At 36.6% G+C, this 23,334-nt stretch overlaps 3 protein-coding genes across 8 annotated transcripts; all 3 read right to left on the bottom strand.

Moving 5' to 3' along the window:
• Nucleotides 1–1,497: 1,497 nt before the first annotated feature.
• LOC103719748 (E3 ubiquitin-protein ligase SIRP1-like) lies at nucleotides 1,498–4,863 on the bottom strand. 6 transcript variants are annotated; one of them, XR_015973305.1, is made up of 4 exons: nucleotides 4,657–4,794; nucleotides 2,768–4,042; nucleotides 1,845–2,323; nucleotides 1,498–1,702 (listed from the first exon to the last, which is right to left on the bottom strand). XR_015973305.1 is itself a non-coding variant. In XM_008809136.5 (4 exons), the coding sequence occupies exon 4, from the start codon at nucleotides 3,851–3,853 to the stop codon at nucleotides 2,831–2,833; it is 1,023 nt and encodes a 340-aa protein (XP_008807358.3). In that variant the 5' UTR covers nucleotides 3,854–4,042; nucleotides 4,221–4,291; nucleotides 4,365–4,438; nucleotides 4,657–4,778; the 3' UTR covers nucleotides 2,448–2,830. The 6 variants fall into 6 exon arrangements, 5 of the variants coding, with proteins under 5 accessions (XP_008807358.3, XP_026665290.3, XP_089783477.1 ...); XM_008809136.5 differs by lacking the exons at nucleotides 1,498–1,702; nucleotides 1,845–2,323 and adding exons at nucleotides 4,221–4,291; nucleotides 4,365–4,438 and having other exon boundaries at nucleotides 2,448–4,042; nucleotides 4,657–4,778; XM_026809489.4 differs by lacking the exons at nucleotides 1,498–1,702; nucleotides 1,845–2,323 and adding exons at nucleotides 4,221–4,291; nucleotides 4,365–4,482 and having other exon boundaries at nucleotides 2,448–4,042; nucleotides 4,657–4,773.
• Nucleotides 4,864–10,747: 5,884 nt separating this feature from the next.
• On the bottom strand, nucleotides 10,748–12,978 carry LOC103719757 (uncharacterized; the record flags this gene model as incomplete). Its single annotated transcript, XM_008809146.4, has 3 exons — nucleotides 10,748–11,571; nucleotides 12,212–12,405; nucleotides 12,883–12,978. Coding segments are annotated over 3 exons (435 nt in total), but the record flags the coding sequence as incomplete, so codon positions are not given.
• Nucleotides 12,979–14,549: 1,571 nt separating this feature from the next.
• LOC103719747 (putative arabinosyltransferase ARAD1) lies at nucleotides 14,550–21,708 on the bottom strand. Its single transcript, XM_008809132.5, has 2 exons — nucleotides 20,013–21,708; nucleotides 14,550–15,475 (listed from the first exon to the last, which is right to left on the bottom strand). The coding sequence occupies exons 1-2, from the start codon at nucleotides 20,928–20,930 to the stop codon at nucleotides 14,963–14,965; spliced, it is 1,431 nt and encodes a 476-aa protein (XP_008807354.3). The 5' UTR covers nucleotides 20,931–21,708; the 3' UTR covers nucleotides 14,550–14,962.
• Nucleotides 21,709–23,334: the final 1,626 nt, after the last annotated feature.

The raw sequence follows: 23,334 nt of genomic DNA, 5'->3' as shown, positions 1-23,334 counted from the left end.
GCCCAATGTGCTGCAAACGAGCTTAGGCTGAGATTGGGTTCACCCACGTCTGAAATTAAGAGCATTAGTGCGTCAAATATTAGCAACCAAGTTAGAGAAGAATCCTTTGTTTTGATCAAAAACAAATCCTTCAATTGGGTCAGGTTGCGTTGCGCTCAACCAGCCCAACCCTGAGCCCAACCCGTTCGTTGGGTAGGAAAAGTTTGCAGTTTTATGGATCCCAACCCCAAACCCAGTCTGCACCCGTGATTAGGTCTTACGGTTGATCTAAACGCCAGCTTTGGAGCCAACCTAGTGTTTCATTCCACTATATTCAAGGCCTTTTTGAGTTGCAGAATTGCATTTGACCCAAACAAAGTTCCAACCAATGGAATACTTTTGCTTCTTTTTATTTCAAGGCAAAAGTCCCAACCAATGGAATACTGACTTAACAAAAGTGTTCCAAGCTTTTATCCAAGTTAAATTACCTATACAACATATGCTAACTAAATTAATCATACTCAACCTTGATCAACCGAACACCAAACTGACCCAATTGAAAGAATGTTGAGTTGGGTTAGGTTAGCTTTCAAGTAAACTGGATTCGCAAAGGCTGATGATGTGAATTACCTTCAATTACAATTGGATAATATTAAAAATATCTTGATTAATTTAAATTTAGAGGTAAAATCCCTTGAAAATTATAGGCTAGACCTGGTGGCTGTTTATATTTATATATGTGATATATATACCAAAAATTTTTACTACATACCATACCCATTGGAGGAGGAGGGGGGAGGGATTTTTTCAGATTAATTATAAATTTATATTTCCTAAGCGCTTTCGTTTAATAATCTAGTAGCAATTTCTTTTTTCCAGATCATGGACCTTTATTTCTTTCTCCAGGATAGTTATGGGATCTGCATTAAAATGTATTATTCTGTTATAATGAATAGAGAAGATGTAAAATAAATTCATTGTATAATGTGGATGGCAATCAAATAAACACCTTGAAATGCCTACAATCCAATAAGTTTTTGGCAATCATAAAATAGGGATTTTAAATATAGTGGCTGTTTTTGCTAATATAATTGTGAGTTCACTTAGCTGACACGTACATAATAAAGGTCTATTCCTTCAGGGTGTTATTCAAAAAAAAAGAATGTGGAGGCTGCTTTCACCTTGAAAGCCAACATAATGCCTGCCTTCTGTGAAGCAAGATCTCATCCATGTACAAGTGTTTGATTAAGGAAATGGAAGGAATTCACTGAGAACTCCCGAAGATCAAACCTGAGGTGGATCCTCCATGTTGACTGAACCATAATCAAGCACTAGCAGTACCACCTGGTGGCAAAATTATTGCAGATAGACTGAAAATCCTCGATCACCTGAAACAAGGTATTCATATCCAATGCTTTGTGCTATATAAATAACCAGCAATAATTTTTCTCAGCATCTGAGGCCAGAGTAATCCTGCAAAGAATGATGCAATATGTAAAGATCATTAAACAGCAAAGATTGGCTGAACTGATACATCTTCATCAATAATCAGGCACTGGCATGCCACCTGGTGGTAAATGTTATTTCATTATAACATAAGGCTTCTGCTGTTCACACACCAAGTTTTGTTTAGCTGTTTGCCCAAGTCACCCAGCCTCCATACCCTAAACAAATTCAGATCCTCCCAATATATTTGGAAAACCCTTTCCAACACCATCGAATCCTGCATGTCCATGAGAAGGAAGTTCAGATCAGCCTATCGCAGCTAGCAATGGGGGTTATCACTCTATATTTCAACCCTTAAGCCAAAATAAGGTCACAGATGTGAATAGAATCAATACTATCCATACAATCCAGTTATATACCTCGAAATACTTGCAATTCAACCTTACTCTGCAGCCAATTGAGTTGTGACAGAGAATTTGGATTGCCCCAGTGCGGTAACCAGAGGTTCTCGATTCTTAGACGATGCATCCCCAACCATCTGGACCTGCGTAATTATAGTGCAGGTGGGAGTCCACCCCTGCTCGCCTGCCCACAATTTTGAATAACAAGCCCACACCATCCTCTAGCAGATGCTCAGGTTTAGTCCTCCATTAATATCAAATTGGCAAAATAAAAGATCAAAAATTGATAAATGATAACTCATCATACCTTGATATGAGATCCATGGGGAGATTACTTATCATGATAACTTTCTTCAAACATTTGTTCCTCAAGATGTTGAAAAATGTTTGTGATATTGACATAAACAGCTCTTCAGTGTTGATGACAGCCCTTGGGACTTAGAGGTCATGATCCATATTTCAACAATTAGCCATGAATTTGAGCTGCAAAAACAATTCTGAAAGCAACCATTTACATGAATATCATCTCTGTAACTAGAATTTCCAGTAATAACTGTTTCAGAAGCACAAACAAGAAAATCAAATAAAACGCATAATCCTTCAGAGAAAACTCTGACTTCCTGACCCAAACTTATGTCTCTCTTATTATATTTGTTCAACTTATTTAAAATTAAAAGACAACGGAGCATTACAATAGATATCATCCTTCAAACACAAAGGCAGGAAGCTTTGGAGAAAAACTAGAGAGAAGGAACTCGTCCCAGTTCAGTTAACAAAAGGTTATGTACAGAATGATAGCATGAAAGTAAAGAAGATAACCACCAAAGAAACATCTTTGGTTCTCTATCTACATGGAAGTTATTTCCAGATGTGGATATAGTCGAGGATGAACTTAACCACTACGCGGTATTGACAACGACAACAGACTATAAAACACCCACCAGATGGAACCCAGAATCTGCTCGCATGTCCTCCACTACTCTCAAGCCGTTAAGCAAACATGTTCAGTTCTCCTCTGCATGTGAGTCACTTCCAGAAGCCGATGATGATGGTGAATTTGAGGAAGAATTGCCACCATTCTCAGACCCTGACAACGAGAACAGTCCATTAAAAGGCCAAGGGACAGGAAGCCAGAATCTATTACCATTTCCCCTACCATCCCCATCACTACCATCCTCACCACTGCCTTCCACCCTATTATCGCCATTGCTAGAGCCATTTGAAACCTTTGATTCATCAGAAGGCAGCTGAAACCTGCACACAGGGCATGAACTATGGAGCTCCAGCCATGGCAATAGACACCCACTATGGAACCTGTGTTTGCAGGGCATCTCCTTAGTCTCTGCTCCAATAGTGACATCCTCCAAACAGACTGAACAATTCATGCTTTCCTCAATTTTTACGGTAGGCAAAGCATTCACTGCCTCTTTCTGAGCTGGTGGTGTGCCATATCTGTCTGGGTCATTCTCCGCCAACTGCTGCAGCAATAGATCTAAACCAGGCCCCACAAAGTAGTCCCCCAACGAGGCACCGACACCACTGTTGCCGGAATCTTGGTCAGAATCGAAGGTTCCTTGGAGAATTATGGCTTGGTTAAAAGAACTGATGACAATCATCCTTTCTCTTTCTCCTTCCCTTTCCCTCTCCCTCCCCCTTTCAATCTCGGGGTTGTCAGACTCTGACCTAATATCATCCCGGAGGCTTTGAAGCAGCTGACGTATGGCGGAGTTCCGCCGCCTCCTTCGTAGGAAATCTTCAAGCTCATGATCCGAGTCATCATCTTCCTCTTCCCTTCGGAATCGTGACCGCCGTGAGGGACGTCCCATCATTCCAAGCAAGAGCGGAGCCCATAGAGAGAGGGACCGATCAGATCCAAGATCAGAAGCAGTGTCTATGTCCCCTCTGCCATCCATCTCTTCCACAAATCCACTATCACAAAGGGGGCACTTAGGCTCCACTTCCATGACTGGATGGACTACCTCTGAACAGACATAGCACCAGTATCTACCAGCAAGAGCTTCACCCATCTTACTATTTTCCCAATCCACCCCCCTCTTCCAACTTCCACTACTAAGACAATGCAAAGAATCCAACAATTTATATTGGAAGAAAGCGCACTTTAGATAAACCAGATCTATGCAAATCTCAGCCCAGCAGACAGAAATCTTTCAGCTAAAAAACATCTATCCCTTCATCCCCCTGTCATAACTGATAATCTACAGGGAGAGAGAAAAAAAACATATCTCAGACTGGTCACAGCAAGAAGAATTTTTTTTTAGAAAAAAAATCTCAGTGTTTGCAATCCAGCAGAAATAGATGTTTAAGTATTTATCTTTCTACATAAATTAACAAGTCCAAAGTTTGGACACAGATCATAAGGGAAAAGAAGAGAACCTGATAGAAATTATAGGCAAGGAGATTCCTTTCTTTCATGCACAAGAAATTAACACGAGAAAAAAGAAGCCCTGAAAACGGACCAAGGAATCATGTTTCACTTCAAATGAAAGCTCAGGGTCGAACAAAATCCCAAGAATTTACCAGGAGAAGATCTGAAACGGCCCCAAAAAGAGGGCTTTTCTCTTGCGGAAGAAGACAGGAGCAAATTCCTCAAGCTTCCGAAGAATCCCAAGATAAAATAAGCTTGGAATAGAAGAATCTAGAAGCACAAAAAACAGAAAGACAAAAGAAAAAAAAAAAAAAAAATCTATCTTCTCGATCCAATAAGCTAACAAACAAAAGCAAAATTTGAAAACGGAACTGAAATAAAAGAGGCAGAAGAAAACCATAAGATTCGCCCAAAATCTTAAGCAAGAGGAGAAAAAGGTGCTACCTTGGAAAGATTTTTAGGCTTGCTTTGATCTGGATTCGCTTCTCTTGGGGTTTCTGGGCAAGGGGAAATATGGGAGGCCAAACAATTCCTATCTCCTTCCCTTTGCTCCCCGGAGTTGATTTTTTTAGCCTTTTTTTAATCGTTTCCCATAAAAAGTTGTGTCTGTATTAATTAGTATTAATTCCGCGTTACCAACGTTAATAATTTCTTTTTTTATTTCAAAACAAGGGTTTGGTGGTAAGGGTTCTGCATCTCTGAAAACAGAACAGGGGAGGCCCACCAAGTCTCACAGTAAATTTAATCATGGCCATGGATAGGTATTTTGGGACCAAGATCCTATATTACTAAAATGTCCACATTTTGTTAAAAAATTTGCAGCTTTAGAGGTGTAAATTCTTCTTTTAATGCTACCAGTCCAATCCACATGGAAGGATATAGTGTAATTGACAGGATTCGGATCATTCTTTATAATTTTTTAATAAAAAAACTATTGAGATAAGGCTAAATTAGGACTTTGGTGTGATGGAATCTTTTATAGTAAACTGATGGTTTGGATTTCTATGTTGACACCGCAGCATGACAAGATTTGGATTGTCGACCATATTACCATATCATAATATAAAGTTGAGATTGCCGACCCTATTAGTAAAACTTGCGTAAATTTCAAGTTCTCCAAATTTATGCAAATTACTGAAATTTAAAAAATGGCATTAAAATTATGAAAGTCTAATAAACTATCATGCATGGCCATCGGCATCATGACAAGCTGGCGTCCTTGTAGTTTCCTAATTAAACTCAAGCTTGACTATTCTTTATTTTTATAGAGAAACATAGCTAATTTATATATAATAAATTTTAAGTATAATTGTGATATATATATATATATTAATTATATTGCAGCATGGGTTCTTCAAACTGGTATGCACTAGCTTGGCTTAGTGGACCGAAAATTGAAATATTATGTTCAAAAAATGGGATGTATTCGAGCAAATCCACTTCTTTTGAACTTTTAGATGGTGTTTGGTTGCAAAATAAGTGCAGGATATCCCTAAAGGTAGGAGAATATCCCCAAATTCTTGCCGAAGATCAAAAAATTGACGTTTATATCTCTCACATAGCTTTAGTCTATTCTACAAAAATTATGGTAGAAACGAATACTATAAAATAGACTTGCTCCTGTTCCAAGAAAACGAAAGAGAAATTTTGTATTTGTAATAAAATCTAAACCATTGCGAAGTTCAATACGCATTATGTGCAGCTCTCCATTTATTTTATGCACTTATTTCTCAACCACACATCAAAATACATTTATTCCACCGAAACAGGGCCGTCTCTTTAATGGAGTAAGACATATCCCTCTCTCCCATGCCTTATTTTGCAACAAAACGCTATTTTATTTTCTCAAACAAGGATAATAATATAATATAATAGCTAATGGGGCGGCCGATTAAGTGGCTGCCTATGCAGCCCATCATTCGGGGTACACCTTTTGGTCAGAAGAGTAGAAGCTGACACTAGCATTCCGCGAGTTGTTGTATTTTGATTTTATTGGATGTATCCATGCATGCACTGTATAAAGCATCCACTTTAAGCAAAAAAAAAGAGAAAAAACAAGGATAATATGGTACATTTATATGCTCCAAGTCTCAACTAAGGATGCTATAGAAGAATTGAGGCATAGTAGGTGCTCAATATGGATGGTCTTCGATTATGACTGTTGAAATGTGGGCTTGGCTCGATACAATGTTCTTAACAAAAGCATGGAGCGGGCAAGAAATGCTTGGGATGTTTCCGAATGGACCAAGTACCGTATCACCACCCTTCCATTTGGTGGAATACTCAGTAAGCTAGGGTCAATCAAATTAGGAGTGGCAATCAAGACACGAAGAGAATCAAACTTGTTTATTAATATATTAGACAGACTCACATAATTTATTTAATAAATAAATTGAATAATATTAAATAGATTAAACAAGCTTTAAAGGAGTCAAATGGATTTTAAATGTATTTAACATACCTTAAATGTAAACAAATTTAAAAAGGATCAAGCTATAACCTAAGCCATTGTTAAGAACTTATTTGGTTCGTCAGAACAATTTTTTCTTACTGAAATATTTTTTTCTAAAAAGTTGATATATAGATGTATAGTACCTAAGAAAGTGATTTTTGTATGTTTAGTTGAATATGAGGAGCTAGCATATTTCAAAATGGCATATGTTTGGTTGAGAATATATTTTTCTAAAAAAATTGTGTGAAATAAATATTATGCCATTAATAAAGAAAAAGACATTATCCCATATTATCTAAAAGCTCAAGTCATAAGAAAGCAACTTTTCTCTCTCTCTCTTTCGAGAATTCCAACCAAGCATAAAGTATTTCTTAATTTTCTTGTTGACTATATTTTCTCCCCCTTCTCTTTCCCATACCAAATGAGTCCTAAATGAGTCAAAATGGACTGAATGGTTTAGAACACTAAATCTAATCCATTTATTAGACCCAATTTGTAAACTGCCACTCCTAAATCAGACCATGGAACTACAACTTTTTATGAAGAAATATTTAAAGAACAAGGCGGTGGTTAAAATATCCTGCTCCAATCCATTCCTACTTTTGGGTCAAATCAGAGTCCTGAATTCCTAAGTTTAGCTGTGTTTAGTATACCTCTGTCCTCAACGATTATCTAATTAAGATGTAAATCGTTGAATGTTTATTAAAACTTCAAATTTTGAAAACAGTTAACATATTGACAAACTTGTGATGCATATGGATATGGAATTTGGCCGACTCACATCCACCAAAGATTGTGCACTAAGTTCCAATACACAGAAGCCTTCCCTTTCATAGAAAATGATGGCACCTAAGTCCTATCGACCGAAGTTGTAAAGATAAAGGAAATAGTCATTTAATAATGAAAGAAAGAAATATCTCGGATCATGATAGGCTTAGAATGTCTTCGTCTCTCTGATGAGTTCCTATAAGGCCTATTTCAGTCTTGGCTCGCGTACACTTGCGTACGAAGATTTCCTACCTTGCTCTTTTAACTAAAGATTATTAATTATCACTAATACTGCCAATCTCACAGAAAATTATTACCGACCAAAAAATTTAGTGGCCTTTGTTGCAATAGTACTAGCATCATCATACATAGCCTAATCCAAGTATACATGTTCATTAAATGGCTTCAAGGAACAAACTTAATTTTATCCAGTAGCCAAATATATGATCTCAAACCAATGATACCGTATCTCCATCATTTTTTTCTTCTTTTTTTTGAGCTCTAGGTGTGTAATACGATAATCCTAGACTAAGACCTATTTGGATGATTGAGCTAGAATTTATAGATTGGGCTAGTGCGACCAGCAAAATTATAAGATTACATACTGGACTAAATATATTTTCTAAGAACTCAAAATTCTTAGATATAACTTTGGAGTGGACCGTCCAAAATCTCATAAAAAAAAAAAATCTGGACTCTGAAACTATTTATGAATACTTATGAATATAGACCTAGCTCAACCTCTAATTCTATGATGTTGCTAATTATTCTAAACCAATCTAAAAATCCAATAAAATTTTCAGCCCAATCATCCTAACATGTCTTAAAAAAGTTGCACCAAAAATTTCATGGTCCTTTTTCTCCTTTTTGATAAAAGAATTTAAGCTATTAAAAGAGGTTCTTCAATACACTATTGTTCTGGTTGCTGGATGCCACTAGCGTAGCATGTCCACACCTGCTCGGCAGGTGGCAGTAATGCCTCCTTGTGCTTGGCAAGCGTCAAGCATGGATTATTGGATGGTTACAACTTCATTCAATACATCATTTTTCTTGTTTCTCTCTGATACAGCATCTGGTGTACTTTTTATTAAAACAAAAAAAACATATAAAAAACATCTCATATCGACACATAACAGATGGAGACAAAGAGTGTGGGCCGAGATGACTTCGAGTTACCAAAAAAAAAACAAAAAGAATACAGATGACTTCATCACCTACCGTATGAAATTTCAAAATAAGTACGCATCAACAACGACGACAACTAGGTTCACGAGAATCAGGATCATCTCAGATGGCGATGGAGGAGAGGAACCTCGTGAGGCAGGATGTTCCACGTGAGACCTTCACAAAGAAACAATCAGCAGACTGTTAGCCCAAAAATTTTGCCTCAGATTATAAGGATTCTCTTGTTAGTAAGTTTTTGATGAGTGTTTCAGCCTAAGCAACCCATTTAGTCAAGTAAGCCAGTTCATTCACATCTCTGCATTGCACTTGACGATTTTTTTTAAAAAAAATATATATATTAGGATCGAAAACCTACATGTAGGAGAAGAGAAAATACCTGGATTGTTTGGTTGGAGACACGAATCCAGATTCTGTACCTGGAAAAATCCTGTAACTTAATCAAGATAAATATGAGCACTGCATGGGTTATGACCCCGAGCTGATGTACTATATGAATTTGAGAGGTATTTCAGAGAGAACAGTAAGCAAATCAAGCAACAAAATTTTGGAATTAGACTTCAGAAAAAACAATTGGAGCCTGTTCGCTTTTTATAATATTGCAACAGAAATTTACTCCACCACTCCCAAGTTTGTGCATCTACATCATACGTAGACAGTGGATCGCAAACATTGAAATCTGTGCTCGGCTTTCACCCACAATTCAAATGCTTATATAGAAGTTTCCACGTATGCTGCTATTCACTCTCACCTGCTGGAAAATATATTGATCATACTTTGCAGCAGTATGATGAATTTTCTTTATAAAATTTCAGCAGTAAATCTGTACAGATCATTACCAAAATCCAAGTTGATTAAAAAATTCTTCACTTTCCAATACCGTCAGAAAATAATTCATCAGCAGCTGGAGATATAAATGTCGGCTACCATGTATACTCATCATGCACAGGTTAACACGGAGATTAACCAGTGTCCTCGCCAGAGGGAGAGAGATTGACCAGTGTCCTTGCACAACATACTGGAGAGCTTCAGAGCTGCAAGGACGATAGCTAACTTGCTAGAAGAGGCCAAGGGATTCGGCGAATAGCATTATCATCACGCATGCAGCTTGTGATGGTAAGCAGAAGCTGTAATTTTCTTTCTATTGGGATACCGGATACCCCTCAGGGCAAGGGTGCATTCAAAAATATGGAGAAGGAAAAGATGGGCCGGACATTGAACAAAATTCCATCCTCCACTGCTCTACAAATCAATGATGTAGGGACCTTATTAGCATATCATCCATCTGCAACAGCATAACATTTAACAATTAGAATGACTAGAACATAAGAAGAAAGTTGTCTGGCGACAACATCCAGTTTGGCAGGAAAAATGCTTCTTCATATCTACAGCTTACATAACCTAATGAGAGTCCCATAAAAATGACAGACTAGGTGCCTAATGAAATGTTTATGCATCCCACCTGGAAACCTAGCCTTTGTCCTGGATTTTAGAAATTTTAGAAAAACTGTGGGAATGCCACCTTCCAGGTTCACACCCAGAACCATTTACCAACTGGCAGACTAAAGTTTCATTGGCTAAAAGAATAAACAGGGACTTTAGTTAAGACAGACATGCTTCTGCAGAAACCTCAGAAAGTCAGAATGAAAATCGAAGGAGTAAAAGACAACATTGAGGTTTGTATGGTGAAGCATTAGTTAAGCTACAAATCCTTCAGCTACTGGTAATCGTAGTTTACAAAAAACAAATTGATATTATTATTCTCAAAAGAATTGAATGTGCATGGATAGTAGTAATGTAATATAAAAAGTTTTCCCAAGGGCCTAGCCTTGGGCCTACAAGAATGTGCCAAGGCCAAAAAATTTGGGGAAAAATAGGGTTTTCCAGCAGAGAAATAGGAATTTAATCTTTATTCAGAGATTTGAGGGGGTTTTATTGGTTTTATATGATATCTATCTCTTTTTTTTTGGTTAAATTTCTCATCAGACACAAAAGATGGACAATAGTAGATAAAAAAACACGGACTAAAAGCCTAAGATAGAACAAATAAATAAATTCTACTGCCCCAGATACCTCAAGTAAACAAGAACTTAGGGACAAAGAAAACAATTCTCTTCTCCAAATTAAACAACCAAGGGCTTCAATTGTAACTAAAAAAGTTTGTCTAGCCCTTTATTAAAGAGGCTAGCATAAAAACAAAAAGAAAAGAAACATAGAAAATTTGGTCCCCACAAACCCCATATGCAGAGGTACATGAATCTTTCAGAAGACTTCATGATATTCGGCCCAACTTACCCAATTTCAATAATTCAGAAAGCACTAGGCACTTGATGAGCGGACAAAAGCCCGCGTAGCATCGCAGGGAATACCACAACAAGTGAGGATGAAAAACAAATAAAATACAAGAAAAAATCAAAAAAAAAATGAGAAATTTCACAAGTCAGTTCTTTTTCCTTCCCCTTCTTTCTCCTCCTATGATGGCAGCAGTAGTTGTCACCTTTCCCTAAAGCAATTGCAATCATCAGATGCAAGATTCACCACAACTTCTCCTATTAAAAGCTCCTATTAAACCTCCCAGTTCTTCCTAGTTACTCCTCAAGCTGGATTACTCCCACTAACTCCCGAATTCCTCTCAGCTCTCAAACTCCTACCATCTCTCATATCTTCTTTACTATTGCTACTATATAAAAGCATTCTATTCTTTTGTATGAAAGTTTTCATGAATCTACGCCAAATACCCTTGTACCTCAAATACATACTCATGCTTAAAATAGTTCAAGAAGGGTCTCATAATCTTATGTCATCCAATAATTTAAGACAGCAGATGTCTTATTCTTATCTGAATCCATAAGATTGAGGAAAAAAACGTCACTGAAAAGCCAATAATTTCCATTGACAAAGCAAGTCTGAGCGAGAATGCAAAGAGTGGCTCATATTTCTCATCAGGAATAATATTCCTGTACAAACAACCATAAAATTGAGGAGAAAGAGTCCAAGTTAACATATTACTTGACAGTGAACAGATATCAGCTTCTAGCATCTTAAACATACGACAAGTTTATCATGCTCCAATTCAGATAAGTTTCTAGAGGCTTAGATGTCCAATGCCTTACATACCAATTGTAGTCTATTTTTCAGAAGAGAACTTTTTATAATAATACTTAAGTTCAGCTACAGCATTGCTTCAGGTTGGGAAAATGCTCAGGTAAGACCTAGTGTTGGTTGAATTTAACTGCTCTCTGGATCGGCAATTTATCACATCTGACAATTTACAATTTGTGAACATGTTAATATGCATATGTTTTTTTAACTATTATGTGATATATATCATTTTTATGCATACTACAGCCCAAAGGAATTGGAAAAAAAATCTTCACACTATTTTTCTACCTCCTTTCACTTCTTTATTTGAATTCAGTTCAAAAGCTAATGAAATCTTTCTCAGACACCTTACTAAAGAAATAGGTCAAAAATATGTATGCACAGAGATAGGCCCGAAGATCTTCTGATATGCTCGTAACTATATTCATTGGTCTACTTGAGGAGACACTACTCATCCATAACAAGGCTTTGGCTGTGGATACTTGAGTGGCATACCGTAATGTGTGCGAGAAAAGTATGAACCACGCAATATCCAGCAAAATTGCAAAGAAGAGAAGTACGGCGTAGGTCGGCCCAAGGCTCTGGCTGCTGCTGTCCATCGCCACCAGTGCAAAGAACGCCACCGCCAGATTAATCATCAGCACACCATTATATAATGCCCCAAGAGATCCAACCAGAGCGCACCCAATCTAAAATGCCACAAAAGAAAGTAGATAAATAACTTCAGCAGATTGAGCTGATGTCCACTTAAAACAGTTCAATTTTCACTGTAACGATATGAAAGACAGAAACAAATCAGTTATCAAAGACCAATTTTGCATCCATACTGAAGAGTGATAAAAGAAAACAAGAACTAATTCATGAAAACTAACCAAAAATAAATACAAATTTTGAGTAGCTGAAACTCGCCTCCGTAGAATTCAAATCCTATACAAAGAAATGATAGAAATCGCGAATAAACTCATTTAGATAGAATTAGATTCTTGAAATAACCCTAATTTCGGGTGTAGTTAGAAAAGCGACTGAATCCAGCCAAATAAGAGCATAATAAAAATTGATTTAGAAATAGAAAGGAGCAATGGATCGAATAAACCCTAGAGACTCCCATCAAGAAAAAAAAAAAAAAAAAACCTAGAGACTGTTGGGATGCAGAAGGAGCTGCTCACTTGGATGTAGACGAGGATAACCGCGAGAGCTTGGAGTCTATCGTAATCCCGAAGAGACGATCGAATCCGCGATGGTAGGTACGTAAAGACCAGGCATTACAAACCGAACCGAACTCAGAGAGAGTGAGAGAGAAATATGCCCCCTCCTCCTGCATGGACGCGGGATCCTTTTGTCCTTAAAGTTTAAATTTAGTTAACGTTCTTCTCCGCGACATATATCATGACCTATATTTAATTTCATCTATTATTCGCTCAATAAATTTTAAATATTTATATAAAATTAAAATTTTAATTATTTTTTTAGTTAACTATTTTGGATGAAATTTTAGTTGTTATAAATTATATCAAATATAAATAGCATTATAGCAGACCCAACCTAGCACAAATCTAACTTTTAGCTTGATAAGGATGTTCAAACTTAAGTAAAGAAAATGAAAGTTGTTCTATCTTCTTTTAAGGTAGTGGGGGTGACGATTAAATTTTATAACTCCACCTAATTATTTAAATATATATATATTATAATTAATATATATATATATATATATATATATATATATATATATTGATACAACGGTTAATCATCCAACTTTAGAGTAGGTGCAGCCAACAGAATCATAAGTGAAAGAATAACCTAACAATGGAGAAGGAGCCTCCTGCTGTGTCCAAAGAATCTCTCCGGAATGCTGGGCGACTTAGGAGGCTACCCAGTTTGTCGTTTTGTTTGCCTTTCAGTACACATATACAGCCTGAAAGGTATTACACTCTCCCACCAACCAACGAATGTTGTAAAGAAGAGGGGACTCCTCCCCCATCCGCCCCCCTCCTCGGGTGTCCAGTCAACTATTGTGACTACATCCCCTTCAAGAAGGATCCGCTCCACCCTCGATAGCCATCTCACATAGATGATGCCCTCCTAGGTAGCTCTGAGCTCTACCTCTATCAACGTAAAAAAAATTATTTATGGCTATTTTTACAAATCATATAATTAGATCATAAATGATTGGATTAAATTAGACAAAATTATCATTATTCTACCCATTATGATACAAAGGAGGGAGAGAGGCAGTGGAGCGCGCTCCAAAGTGTTTGTAGGCCCGCAGGTGTGGATGGGCAAAAAAAATGCTGCAAGGCACAATTTATTCGCCACCAGATTCCATTACATCTGGCATATCACGTGGCCTAGAAAAAACTGGGGTACACCGTACACGTTACTGCATTACTGCCCCACCGTCCGATGTCGACACGACGAACCCATCTTGAGGAGAGAACATTTTGTACCATAGTTGATGGCGAGCAAACTGTCGTCAAGTTAACGTGTGTATATGTTTTATATTGCTGGCATGGCAAAAGAGATCCGACCGTTACGCAAGAGCCAGCAAACAAAAACTCTCTCTTTTACAATTTTTACTATTTTTCTTTCCAACATCAAACTAGAATTTTTTAAAAAAAATGAAAAAACTGCTGCACCCAATATTTTTTTTCTCAGATTTTTCATATTTGATTTTAAAATCTGAAAACCAAAAACTGTAGCAATACCGAAGAGAGCCTACTTTATTTGTGGATCCCAAATCTACTATAAGCCTCCACCGATGAAAAGGACAAAAAATTGAAAAAAAAATTATGTGGCCTGCAATGGCAGAATAAATTCAAAGATGGCTACTACTGAATACCTTAAGGATCCACTGGTATTTCTGTATTCAATGAGTTGATTTTGTTCCAGTGTTTTTACAGTACAATGATATTTCTCCTCTCATTAGACTTTGAATTGGAGAAGGCAATAATGTTTTTCTCTGTTGGAGTACAAGTCTGATACAATGATGCCAACTGACACCCTACTGTTTACAGTCCAAAACTCCAAAATCAATGCTTAAACCCTACAGAAAGTACACATTTATCCCCCTCACTAGCTGCAATGTTTAACAGTCAGAGAAAATTGCTACGATGGAATTTAAATTGTTAGATCCCAAATCTTCCTCATGTCCTGAGAATAAATCTGTTTGCTGGAGGAATGATATGAAACAAGATCCTCAGCACTCCAGCAGCCATTTTTCAGAGTGAGACATACACTTCGGTTCAGATTCTATCTCCCAATTTTAAACCGAGAAAATCGTCTGGACCTGTGTACCTTCAGTCGAATTGCAGGCACCTTTCTAGCCACTGCCTGCCAGATCATCTGTACTGCATCATCCTTCCGAGAAGGGTACTGGAATTCAAAGTAGCCTTCGACCTCCTTCAGCTTTTTCCACATTCGTGTCCATTCCTCCCGGCTTATGCCTCTAATCAGCTTCATCAAGAAACCTTCCTTTACTGCATCAGAAGCACGTACAAAGATGCAGAATTCAGAGTAGTCCAGGACATCCTCGAATGGGAGTTCAATCTCATCGCTTATAATGACAGGGATGCAGTGGCTGATTATGGCATCAAAAAGACGGTTGGAGGAAGGAGTATCCCCAGCAATATTCAGACAGAATTTTGACGAACGCATCCCTTGGCTGGCTGCCTTGATCCCATTCGCTTGAACACTGCCAAATGAGAAGTGTACATCCTTTTCATTTCTGAGAAGATAAAAGAGCTCTTGTCGAATGCTTCCCCCCTATGGGTGAAATTGAGATGACTGTCAATTAACTAAAATTTCATACTACTACTAGGAAGGCAAACAGAGTTCAAAAGAAGTCAAGAAATTTAAAGGCAACATTGATTAATGTGTATTTTTAAGGTAAAGCTTTTATGATCCATGACAGTTTCGTATTGAAATTTTAGAACCTCATATGAAGAATTCAAAGTGTAACAACGGACAATATTAAACTTTATCTGATATCACAAATCTACATGAACTCATTGATTAGTACTGGTATACAATAAATATACGAGGTAGAGAAGTTAAAATCATTTATAGTCAAATATACTGTTAAGAATTAACAATTGCAATACCGTATATAAATGTACATGACAGGCCTTATCTGCAAGAAAGGTCAGTAGTGTTTAAAAGCTTAACAGTGTTGGAGAAAATAACAAAGTAGCAAATATTGTATTAATGCCTGTTATATTTTAAGAGACATGCACAAACTCAATTCTCAGGGCCCAATTTATGAAATGTTAATTATTAAAAGCTTAACTGGGTGGAAAATACAGACATCGAGAAAATAGAGATATTGCTGACAAACCATACCCTACTCATAAAATATTTGAAAGTTACCTTCATCTGCTAGATCAAAAAATCATTTAGCCACTCAATGTGCAATTCTCTCCACATCTTAGTTGGTGAATCTTGGGCCATGGTTAGCTCCCATAAAGAAAGGGTGATGTTTCTTGTTAGATTGAAATTAAATCCGAAGTAGAGAGTTGGCACATCTTCAGACCCACCAAACAATAAACCCAAACTAAAGCATAAGCAATTCATCATATATCAAAGGCATCATTTTTCTATTTAAAAAAGGCATCATTTACAAAACCAGATTCCACAGGCCTGCATCACTGGTTCGTAGTTTCAGAATCAGTATGTTGCTGTTTGAATACAGAATTAATTTATATGGCAATGCACATTATTTTGGTAAAGTAAAATTTATAAGAAGTAATGAAAAGTGAGAAATTAACCTCAGCTTAAATAAGTTCCAGGACAAGATGGACCTAGATTTGCTGGTTGAAAGAAAATTGTGATGCACAAGAAACAATGGAGAGCAGCAGTTAACAACTTCTCTCTGTTCCAATCCATAACCATCATCCCCTCACTCTTCATACTCACCACCCTACAGGAATGATACAATGGAATGACAGTTGCATCGACCACTTGCTCATCCTTCGGGTGCTGGCTAACCTTTTAGGTCGCAGCCAGAGACCAGAATTCCTTTTATCTAAATAAATTTGAATCCTACCAATGTATATGATTCAAGGAAACTAGCTAGACACTTTCAACTTCACGGCCTTAGAAGGAATCATCATCACTAGGGTTTCCATATTAACTTTAAAAATATAAGTTGGTGATGGCATCAGAGACTATTTCTAAGTGACATGACATTGTAGAAAACATAATACTTCAACCTCTTCATAGCACATGAGGATAACCTAGCAATTTCCTGGTGTCCGCTCTGTCAGAAGAGAAGTTCCTGGTTCATAAATACAATTGAATGCAGTTCAATTAAATTGCACAATGCTGGCATAGTTCTACAAGACTTTGAAATGTATTACGTAATTAACCCCTCCTGGTTGGCTAGAATACAATCACCCCCTGTTCATGAAAATATTCATGGCATCACAAGAAAATCCCACTGTCATCGACAAATTCCATAATAATACAAAACTTAACATTGCTTAGTCATCACAATCAACAAACAAATGGTCCACCATCTTTGATATCCAATCCAAGCTACTATAGGCATTTCCTAATTGAGGCAAAAGATGCAGAACAGCAAAAAACAATTTGGCATCAGTGCGCTGTCTGGCGCTGAGTGCGTGCAATACCAAAGAATGATACAAGGGGGAAAGAATCAACTTAGAACAGGTTGCTAATAGATCTAGAAATCACTCATTGTAGGGTAGAATCACTGACTAAACGGAATAATTCATTTGAAGGAATTGCTCCACTCCATGGTGAATGAAGAGTTTGCATATGGTGACTACTCAACCACTAAATTGATTCTTTCATGCACCAAAAAATCAATAGACTTACAGAAGTATCTTGTTCAATATTGATTATGACTTTAGCCTCCCTGAAAGACTCTTTTGTTGAGGTATAAAATAACTAATTAAATTTTGAATGCTAACATGGCATACTTAAAGTTAACCAAGAAGCTTAATGTATCTGTGCAGTGTGGCCTTACAAATCAAGGTATAATTTGTTAAAACTAGACATATTTACATCAATTTTCAACCCGACGACAATCCATTGAATTGATTTCAATTTTTAAACAAAGGAAACTTTAGGCAATAGAAGTACCCTCATATGAAAGCTAGAAAGCTTACTAGCAAGTAGGATACTAGCTTGGCTGTGCAATTTAAGTTCATGCACCCAAGGAGCAGCCATTAAGATACCTACAAGACCTGGAAAGAGTATAACAAAAGTGGGAAGAAAGCAATCTTTTGGTGTAAGGAGTTATGAGATGAAGTGCTGAATTGAAAAACAAACATTGAAAATAAGAGCCCATTAATATCAAGATTTAAAAAACCTCAATGACACCAAACTGCTGCCTTCATTAAAGTAAAAACAAAAGAAAAATTCTCACTAAATAGGAAAAAAAGATTTCTGCGCTGAACAAAAGCTGGACCAAACATATCTTGCACTGATAATGACTGGGCTTAGCCAACTATGGACCAAGGCTGAAGATGGACTGTGATATTGCATCAGCTATAAACAAAAATCCAAGTCCTAGAAAACTTCAAGTATTAAAAAAATCAAAAAGGAAAAAAGTATCATCGTGTCACAAGATGTGGCTGAGATTCCAGGTATTACTTGTTTAGGGATCAGAATCTGGTAAGACTACTGTTCTTGGAGTTTTATAAGAATGGTCAGAATGATAGGTTATGAATTTAAGTTATCCATGAGTAGATTATATGATCAAAATGGCAGGAACATGGAACAAATAGAAGATACGAACGCTAAAATAGTGCAACTTAACCACCAATTCCAAGGTAATAAGATGACAGATGATAGAGAGTCACAAGCAGCAAGTCCTAGCTCATCCCAGGGCTTGAACTTCGATACATTCCAAAGCCAAGACATAACTTCAAGGTCTGGTCCCTTGATACCTGATAATGAGGATACATAAGGTGCGCTCATTACGTACATTTGAAGAGCCATTCCAGCAATGAGTTTATGCACAAAGGAATCCTTTGTTTTCCACCATAAGCAATCCTATGCCTTTTAGATATTTCCCTTATGCATCATCCCTTTTATTTAAAATAAGGTAATTGGTTATTTGACTTTGTATTGCAGAAATAGGTCTTCTGGCTGACAATGTAAACTCTGCTTTTCTTGAACGGAGGGCTGACAATATACTTAAGGAGCTTCTAAACTGTACATAACCATTGTTTAGATGCGCAAAATCCAAAAAAGCCATTTAACCAGTTAAATTTTCAGTCAAGTACCATGCCTATAGTAATTATCTTTGCTCTAACAAATTGCTTAATCCATGAGAGGTTATGGATAGACTATGGTAGAACAATAGATTATCACGTGGTGTGCATCAGTTGAAATGATGAAAGAACAACTACTAGTCATCAAACTGCTAATGAAACTACAAAAAAGGACCAGGGAGGAAAGGCAAAAAACCAAAACAATGTTATCAGGAAAGCATTTGGCCTTTTTCTGTAGGTGATTGTGGCTCCTTGGAAATGTAACAAAGTTGGGCGATGATCAATATCAGATAAGTCATTCATAAATGTATTGATCACATAATTAGAAGATATGAACATTATCAGCAGCACACCTTAACCACCAAATCCAAGTTAATGACATGATAGAAGGTCATAATCAACAAGTCAAAGGTTCATCTCAAGCAGCTCCAAGATAAAGATGCGAATTTAAGTTCTCTTCACTAACTCCTGGTTATGGGTACTTGAAAGATGCTTAAACAATTTCTGTTTAAATAGCAGCTCCAGCATCAAGATTGTGTAAACAACTCCAGAGGATCACTATCATTTTACCAAAAAGTCCTTGACACAATATTTATCATGGAAGAAGTTTTAATAGCGGAAGCACATCACTTGGTTCTTTAGTTTCTTGCTTCATAATCAATCCACTGCCTCTAAGAATTAGATATGGCCCCCATGCGTCATTTGACTGTGAATTACAGAAATATTTGTGTTCTTGGATAACCATCTGTTTTGTGAGATAAACTTTACATCGTTATTGTTTAGACCTATTTACAATCTACAATGCCATTAACCAGTTGAGTTTTCATCAAATAGGCATTACCATGCTTCTAAAAGTTATCTTTGTTCAAACAGGGTGCATTAACTCAGCTTAATCCGAAAGTGGTAAAGGATATATAGTTAGTTATATTGAATGATATGCTAACCAGTTGGAATTATAAAACTACAACTATTAGCCATCAAAGTGCTAGTGGAACTGCAAAGACTGAAAGGCAGGAGAAAAAACAGAAGTATCAAACAAGAGAAACTGGAAAGGTGCTTACATCTTTCCTGTAGATGGCTCCTTGGAAATATAACAATGTAGGGCGACCATCATAGGTAGATGTGTCATTCACAAAGGTCTTGACCACATGCTTGTAAGGAGCAATAACGTCTTTCTCCACATTAGCTACGCGTGGAATATACCTTCCAAAATCCGCAAGAATGAACATGCAAGGCCACAATTTCGTCCGAGCATCCAGCATGCTGTTTGGATGGTGTGCCATTATGATATGGTCTGTTCCCCCTGACCTTTTCCATTCCTCTTGAGCTGTTAAATACGTTACCAGCTTCTGCTGCAACATCTTGTTCCTACTAACCTTTTCTGGTGGTTTGATCTTCGAATGCCGGTTATAGCTCAAAGATGAGAAGAATGGCACAAACACAACATCAGCTTCACAAGAGTCCTTAACTCTTACAGCAGTGCATAGGCCACTCCGATCAGGAAATCTTGAGGACAACAAATCCAATGTGAGCCAGTACTCTATACTATGCTGGAGATTCAACCCACCAGGATAGGATGGAATTTTGGTTTGGATATCTGGCCAGACGCTCTTGCCATCGGCCACCCAGTCCAACAGACCAAAGTGAAACTCAGGAGGCATATCATACATGAAAACTTTCAAGAGTGCCTTGCTCGGATCACATTTTTCGAGTTCTTGTTCTTCGGGTTGATTCGAGGAATAGGTCTCCTTGTTCAGTGGCAGGTCATCCCTCAGCTCATCCCTGAGAGGAATGCTCTGATTTTCGAACAACGAGAAGGCCTTTTGATTGGGCAAAAGGCTATGGTCGATGGGAGCACGCAGGGCAGTGGAATCCCAGAAGAAGATACAGTAGAAAACCAGGACTATCGCAAGGAAGAGCCAACAGCACAAGTGCTTTCGGCTAACAAGCCCATGGGTCTGTGTGTTTCTATTGGCCATTTGATCACTAATCCCCGAAGAAAAGGCCCAATTTAGTACCAAAGCATCAAAATTCTATCGACCCAAGAACAACAATATCGGCGGAAACCGATTGAGAACCGGAGTCAAACACATAACAAACAGGGAAACAAGAAGAAGCATAAAGAACTCTGGAGGCTCTTAATCAAGAATCAGCTAACCAAACAACAAGCCACCTTTCAATTATGGACTGAATCTTGATCAAGAAGCCATGTATAAAAGAACAAACAAATACGTAAAAATCTCTGAGAAAACATCATAATAACAACGAATAAATCACGCCCTCCCCGCAAGCAAAAGCCAATCACCCAAAACTCTCCGCAGATCCAATTCTAATTTAAGATGAGGGAAGGATGTAGCTACATATCTCAATCAATCAAAGATGAAATCAATCAAGAATGCGGCTTTATGATCGGAACCAAACCAAGAAACAGAAAAATCGAAACCAGATCAAAGTCTTGGAAATAAATCGAAGAAAACCATCAAAAGGGCAGACTTTGATTTGAAAAAAGAGGGGAAAAAGGATCGAGATGAAAGAAACGATGGAAAGAGAACGAGAGATCCATCGGATAGGATTTATGAGCTCGTTTGATGATCTCCATATCCTGGCGAGGTTGAAAAGGATTCCATCTTTGGCCGTCTCTAACTCTCTCGCTCTTGCGCGATGTTCGGGTCGCTCGGGGGAAGCGGGCTCGGCTTCCTCCTCACTGGAGATTTACTTCCTATTTTTAAGCCAGACGAAAAGGGAATAGCGAGAGAGAAAGAGAGAGAGAGAGAGAGGGGTAGTTAAAAGTAGAAGCAATTATTAAAACTCTTTAAAAAGTAAAATAATTATAAATATTATTAATTTATTTATATAGGGCTTAATTATAATGTCCACTAGCTATAATTCGTTGGGGGCAATCTGAAAAAATAAATTCTGCATCAAAATATCAAATTCGATACAAAAAAATAAATAGAAAGAAAAATAAAATTAATGATCAATTCTATGTCTGTTTTTCTGAATGAGTGGTATTTATTTTTTCATACTAAACTACCAAATGAAGATAAACTAACCCTAATTTATATTATATTAATTTTATATTAATTACATTATATAATTCATATTAATTATATAAATGTATATTATATTAATATATTGTAAATATGTTAATATATTAATTTTAAAATATTTATTTAATATATTAATGTATTTTTGATTAATAAATAATAATTAGTAAATAATTAATAACTATTTATTAATTATCAGTAAATCTAACATAGAATTTATTAATAATTAATATATTTATTTATATATCAAAACATGCCAAAAAATTTATTTAGAATAAAAAAATATTTTTAATATATGTATAATTAATTTAAAATATTTATTAATTTATATAACTATATTTGAATATTTAAAGTAGCTAATAGTGGCGTTGTTTATATGAGCCGCCAACCGATTGATTAAAAAAATGTTATCATTTGACTTATTTATTCAAAAATATTATTAAAAATTTCATAATATTTTTATATCAAATTATTTTTAATTGAACATAATAATTTTTTTAATATTATTTTTTTAAGTATTATTTTTCATCATTCTCACGACCATTCTTTCATATAATAATTTTCAGAAATGGTAATCTGACGTACCTAGTCAAACCAACCTCTTGAAGTTGTTTAGTGTTTAGGAATGTGAGTGAACTATAAACCGACATTTGCATCGTGTTGATGTCATTTGTTTAAATATTTAAATTTTAATAGGTTACTAGGCGTACGTTTAGCTAATTTAGGACAAGACAAGAAAGACGGGCAGTAAAACAACTATAAAGTATACATTCCAAGCAAATATATGATTTGATTGTATAATAAATGTTAGTTAAAAATGGGAGTGTGGATATTGCTCGTATAAACAAGCATTAGTGTGGTGATGAAGTCAATTGCTTAGATGCTTGATAGGCGAAGAGTTTGCTAATTTAAATGTGGGGTTTAATAGGTGAATGCCCCCCTAATTCAAGACAAGACAAGAAGCACCAGGAGTCGTAGTAGAGCAATTTAAAAGTATAAATTCTTGCCAAAAATGTGAAATAATTATAAAAAATATTACCATATGATTTATTTATGATAGTTATATGGATGTGATGTATCTTAGACGCCAATGTTGGTGTGGTAATGCTGTGATGAAGTCGTCATTTTAGGTGAAAACTTTACTACTTTGGATGTGAGATTAGGTAATGGATTTGGTAAGAGAGGGCTGATGCTTCACATGAAAGAGTGCAAGTGGATTTTTGGGGACCGGTTCGGAGCTTTGTTTTGTACGAAAGGGGATCATCTGAATGGTCCAAAGCCTATCAAATTAGGTCAACACCATAAATGGAATTTTGAATTTTTTCCTATCACATTC

This window comes from Phoenix dactylifera, chromosome 14 (assembly GCF_051530095.1).
Source record: "Phoenix dactylifera cultivar Ajwa chromosome 14, Ajwa_hap1_PhDact_Kaust_v1.1, whole genome shotgun sequence".
NCBI lineage: Eukaryota > Viridiplantae > Streptophyta > Magnoliopsida > Arecales > Arecaceae > Phoenix > Phoenix dactylifera.
This window is presented reverse-complemented; position numbering and strand designations above follow the sequence as displayed.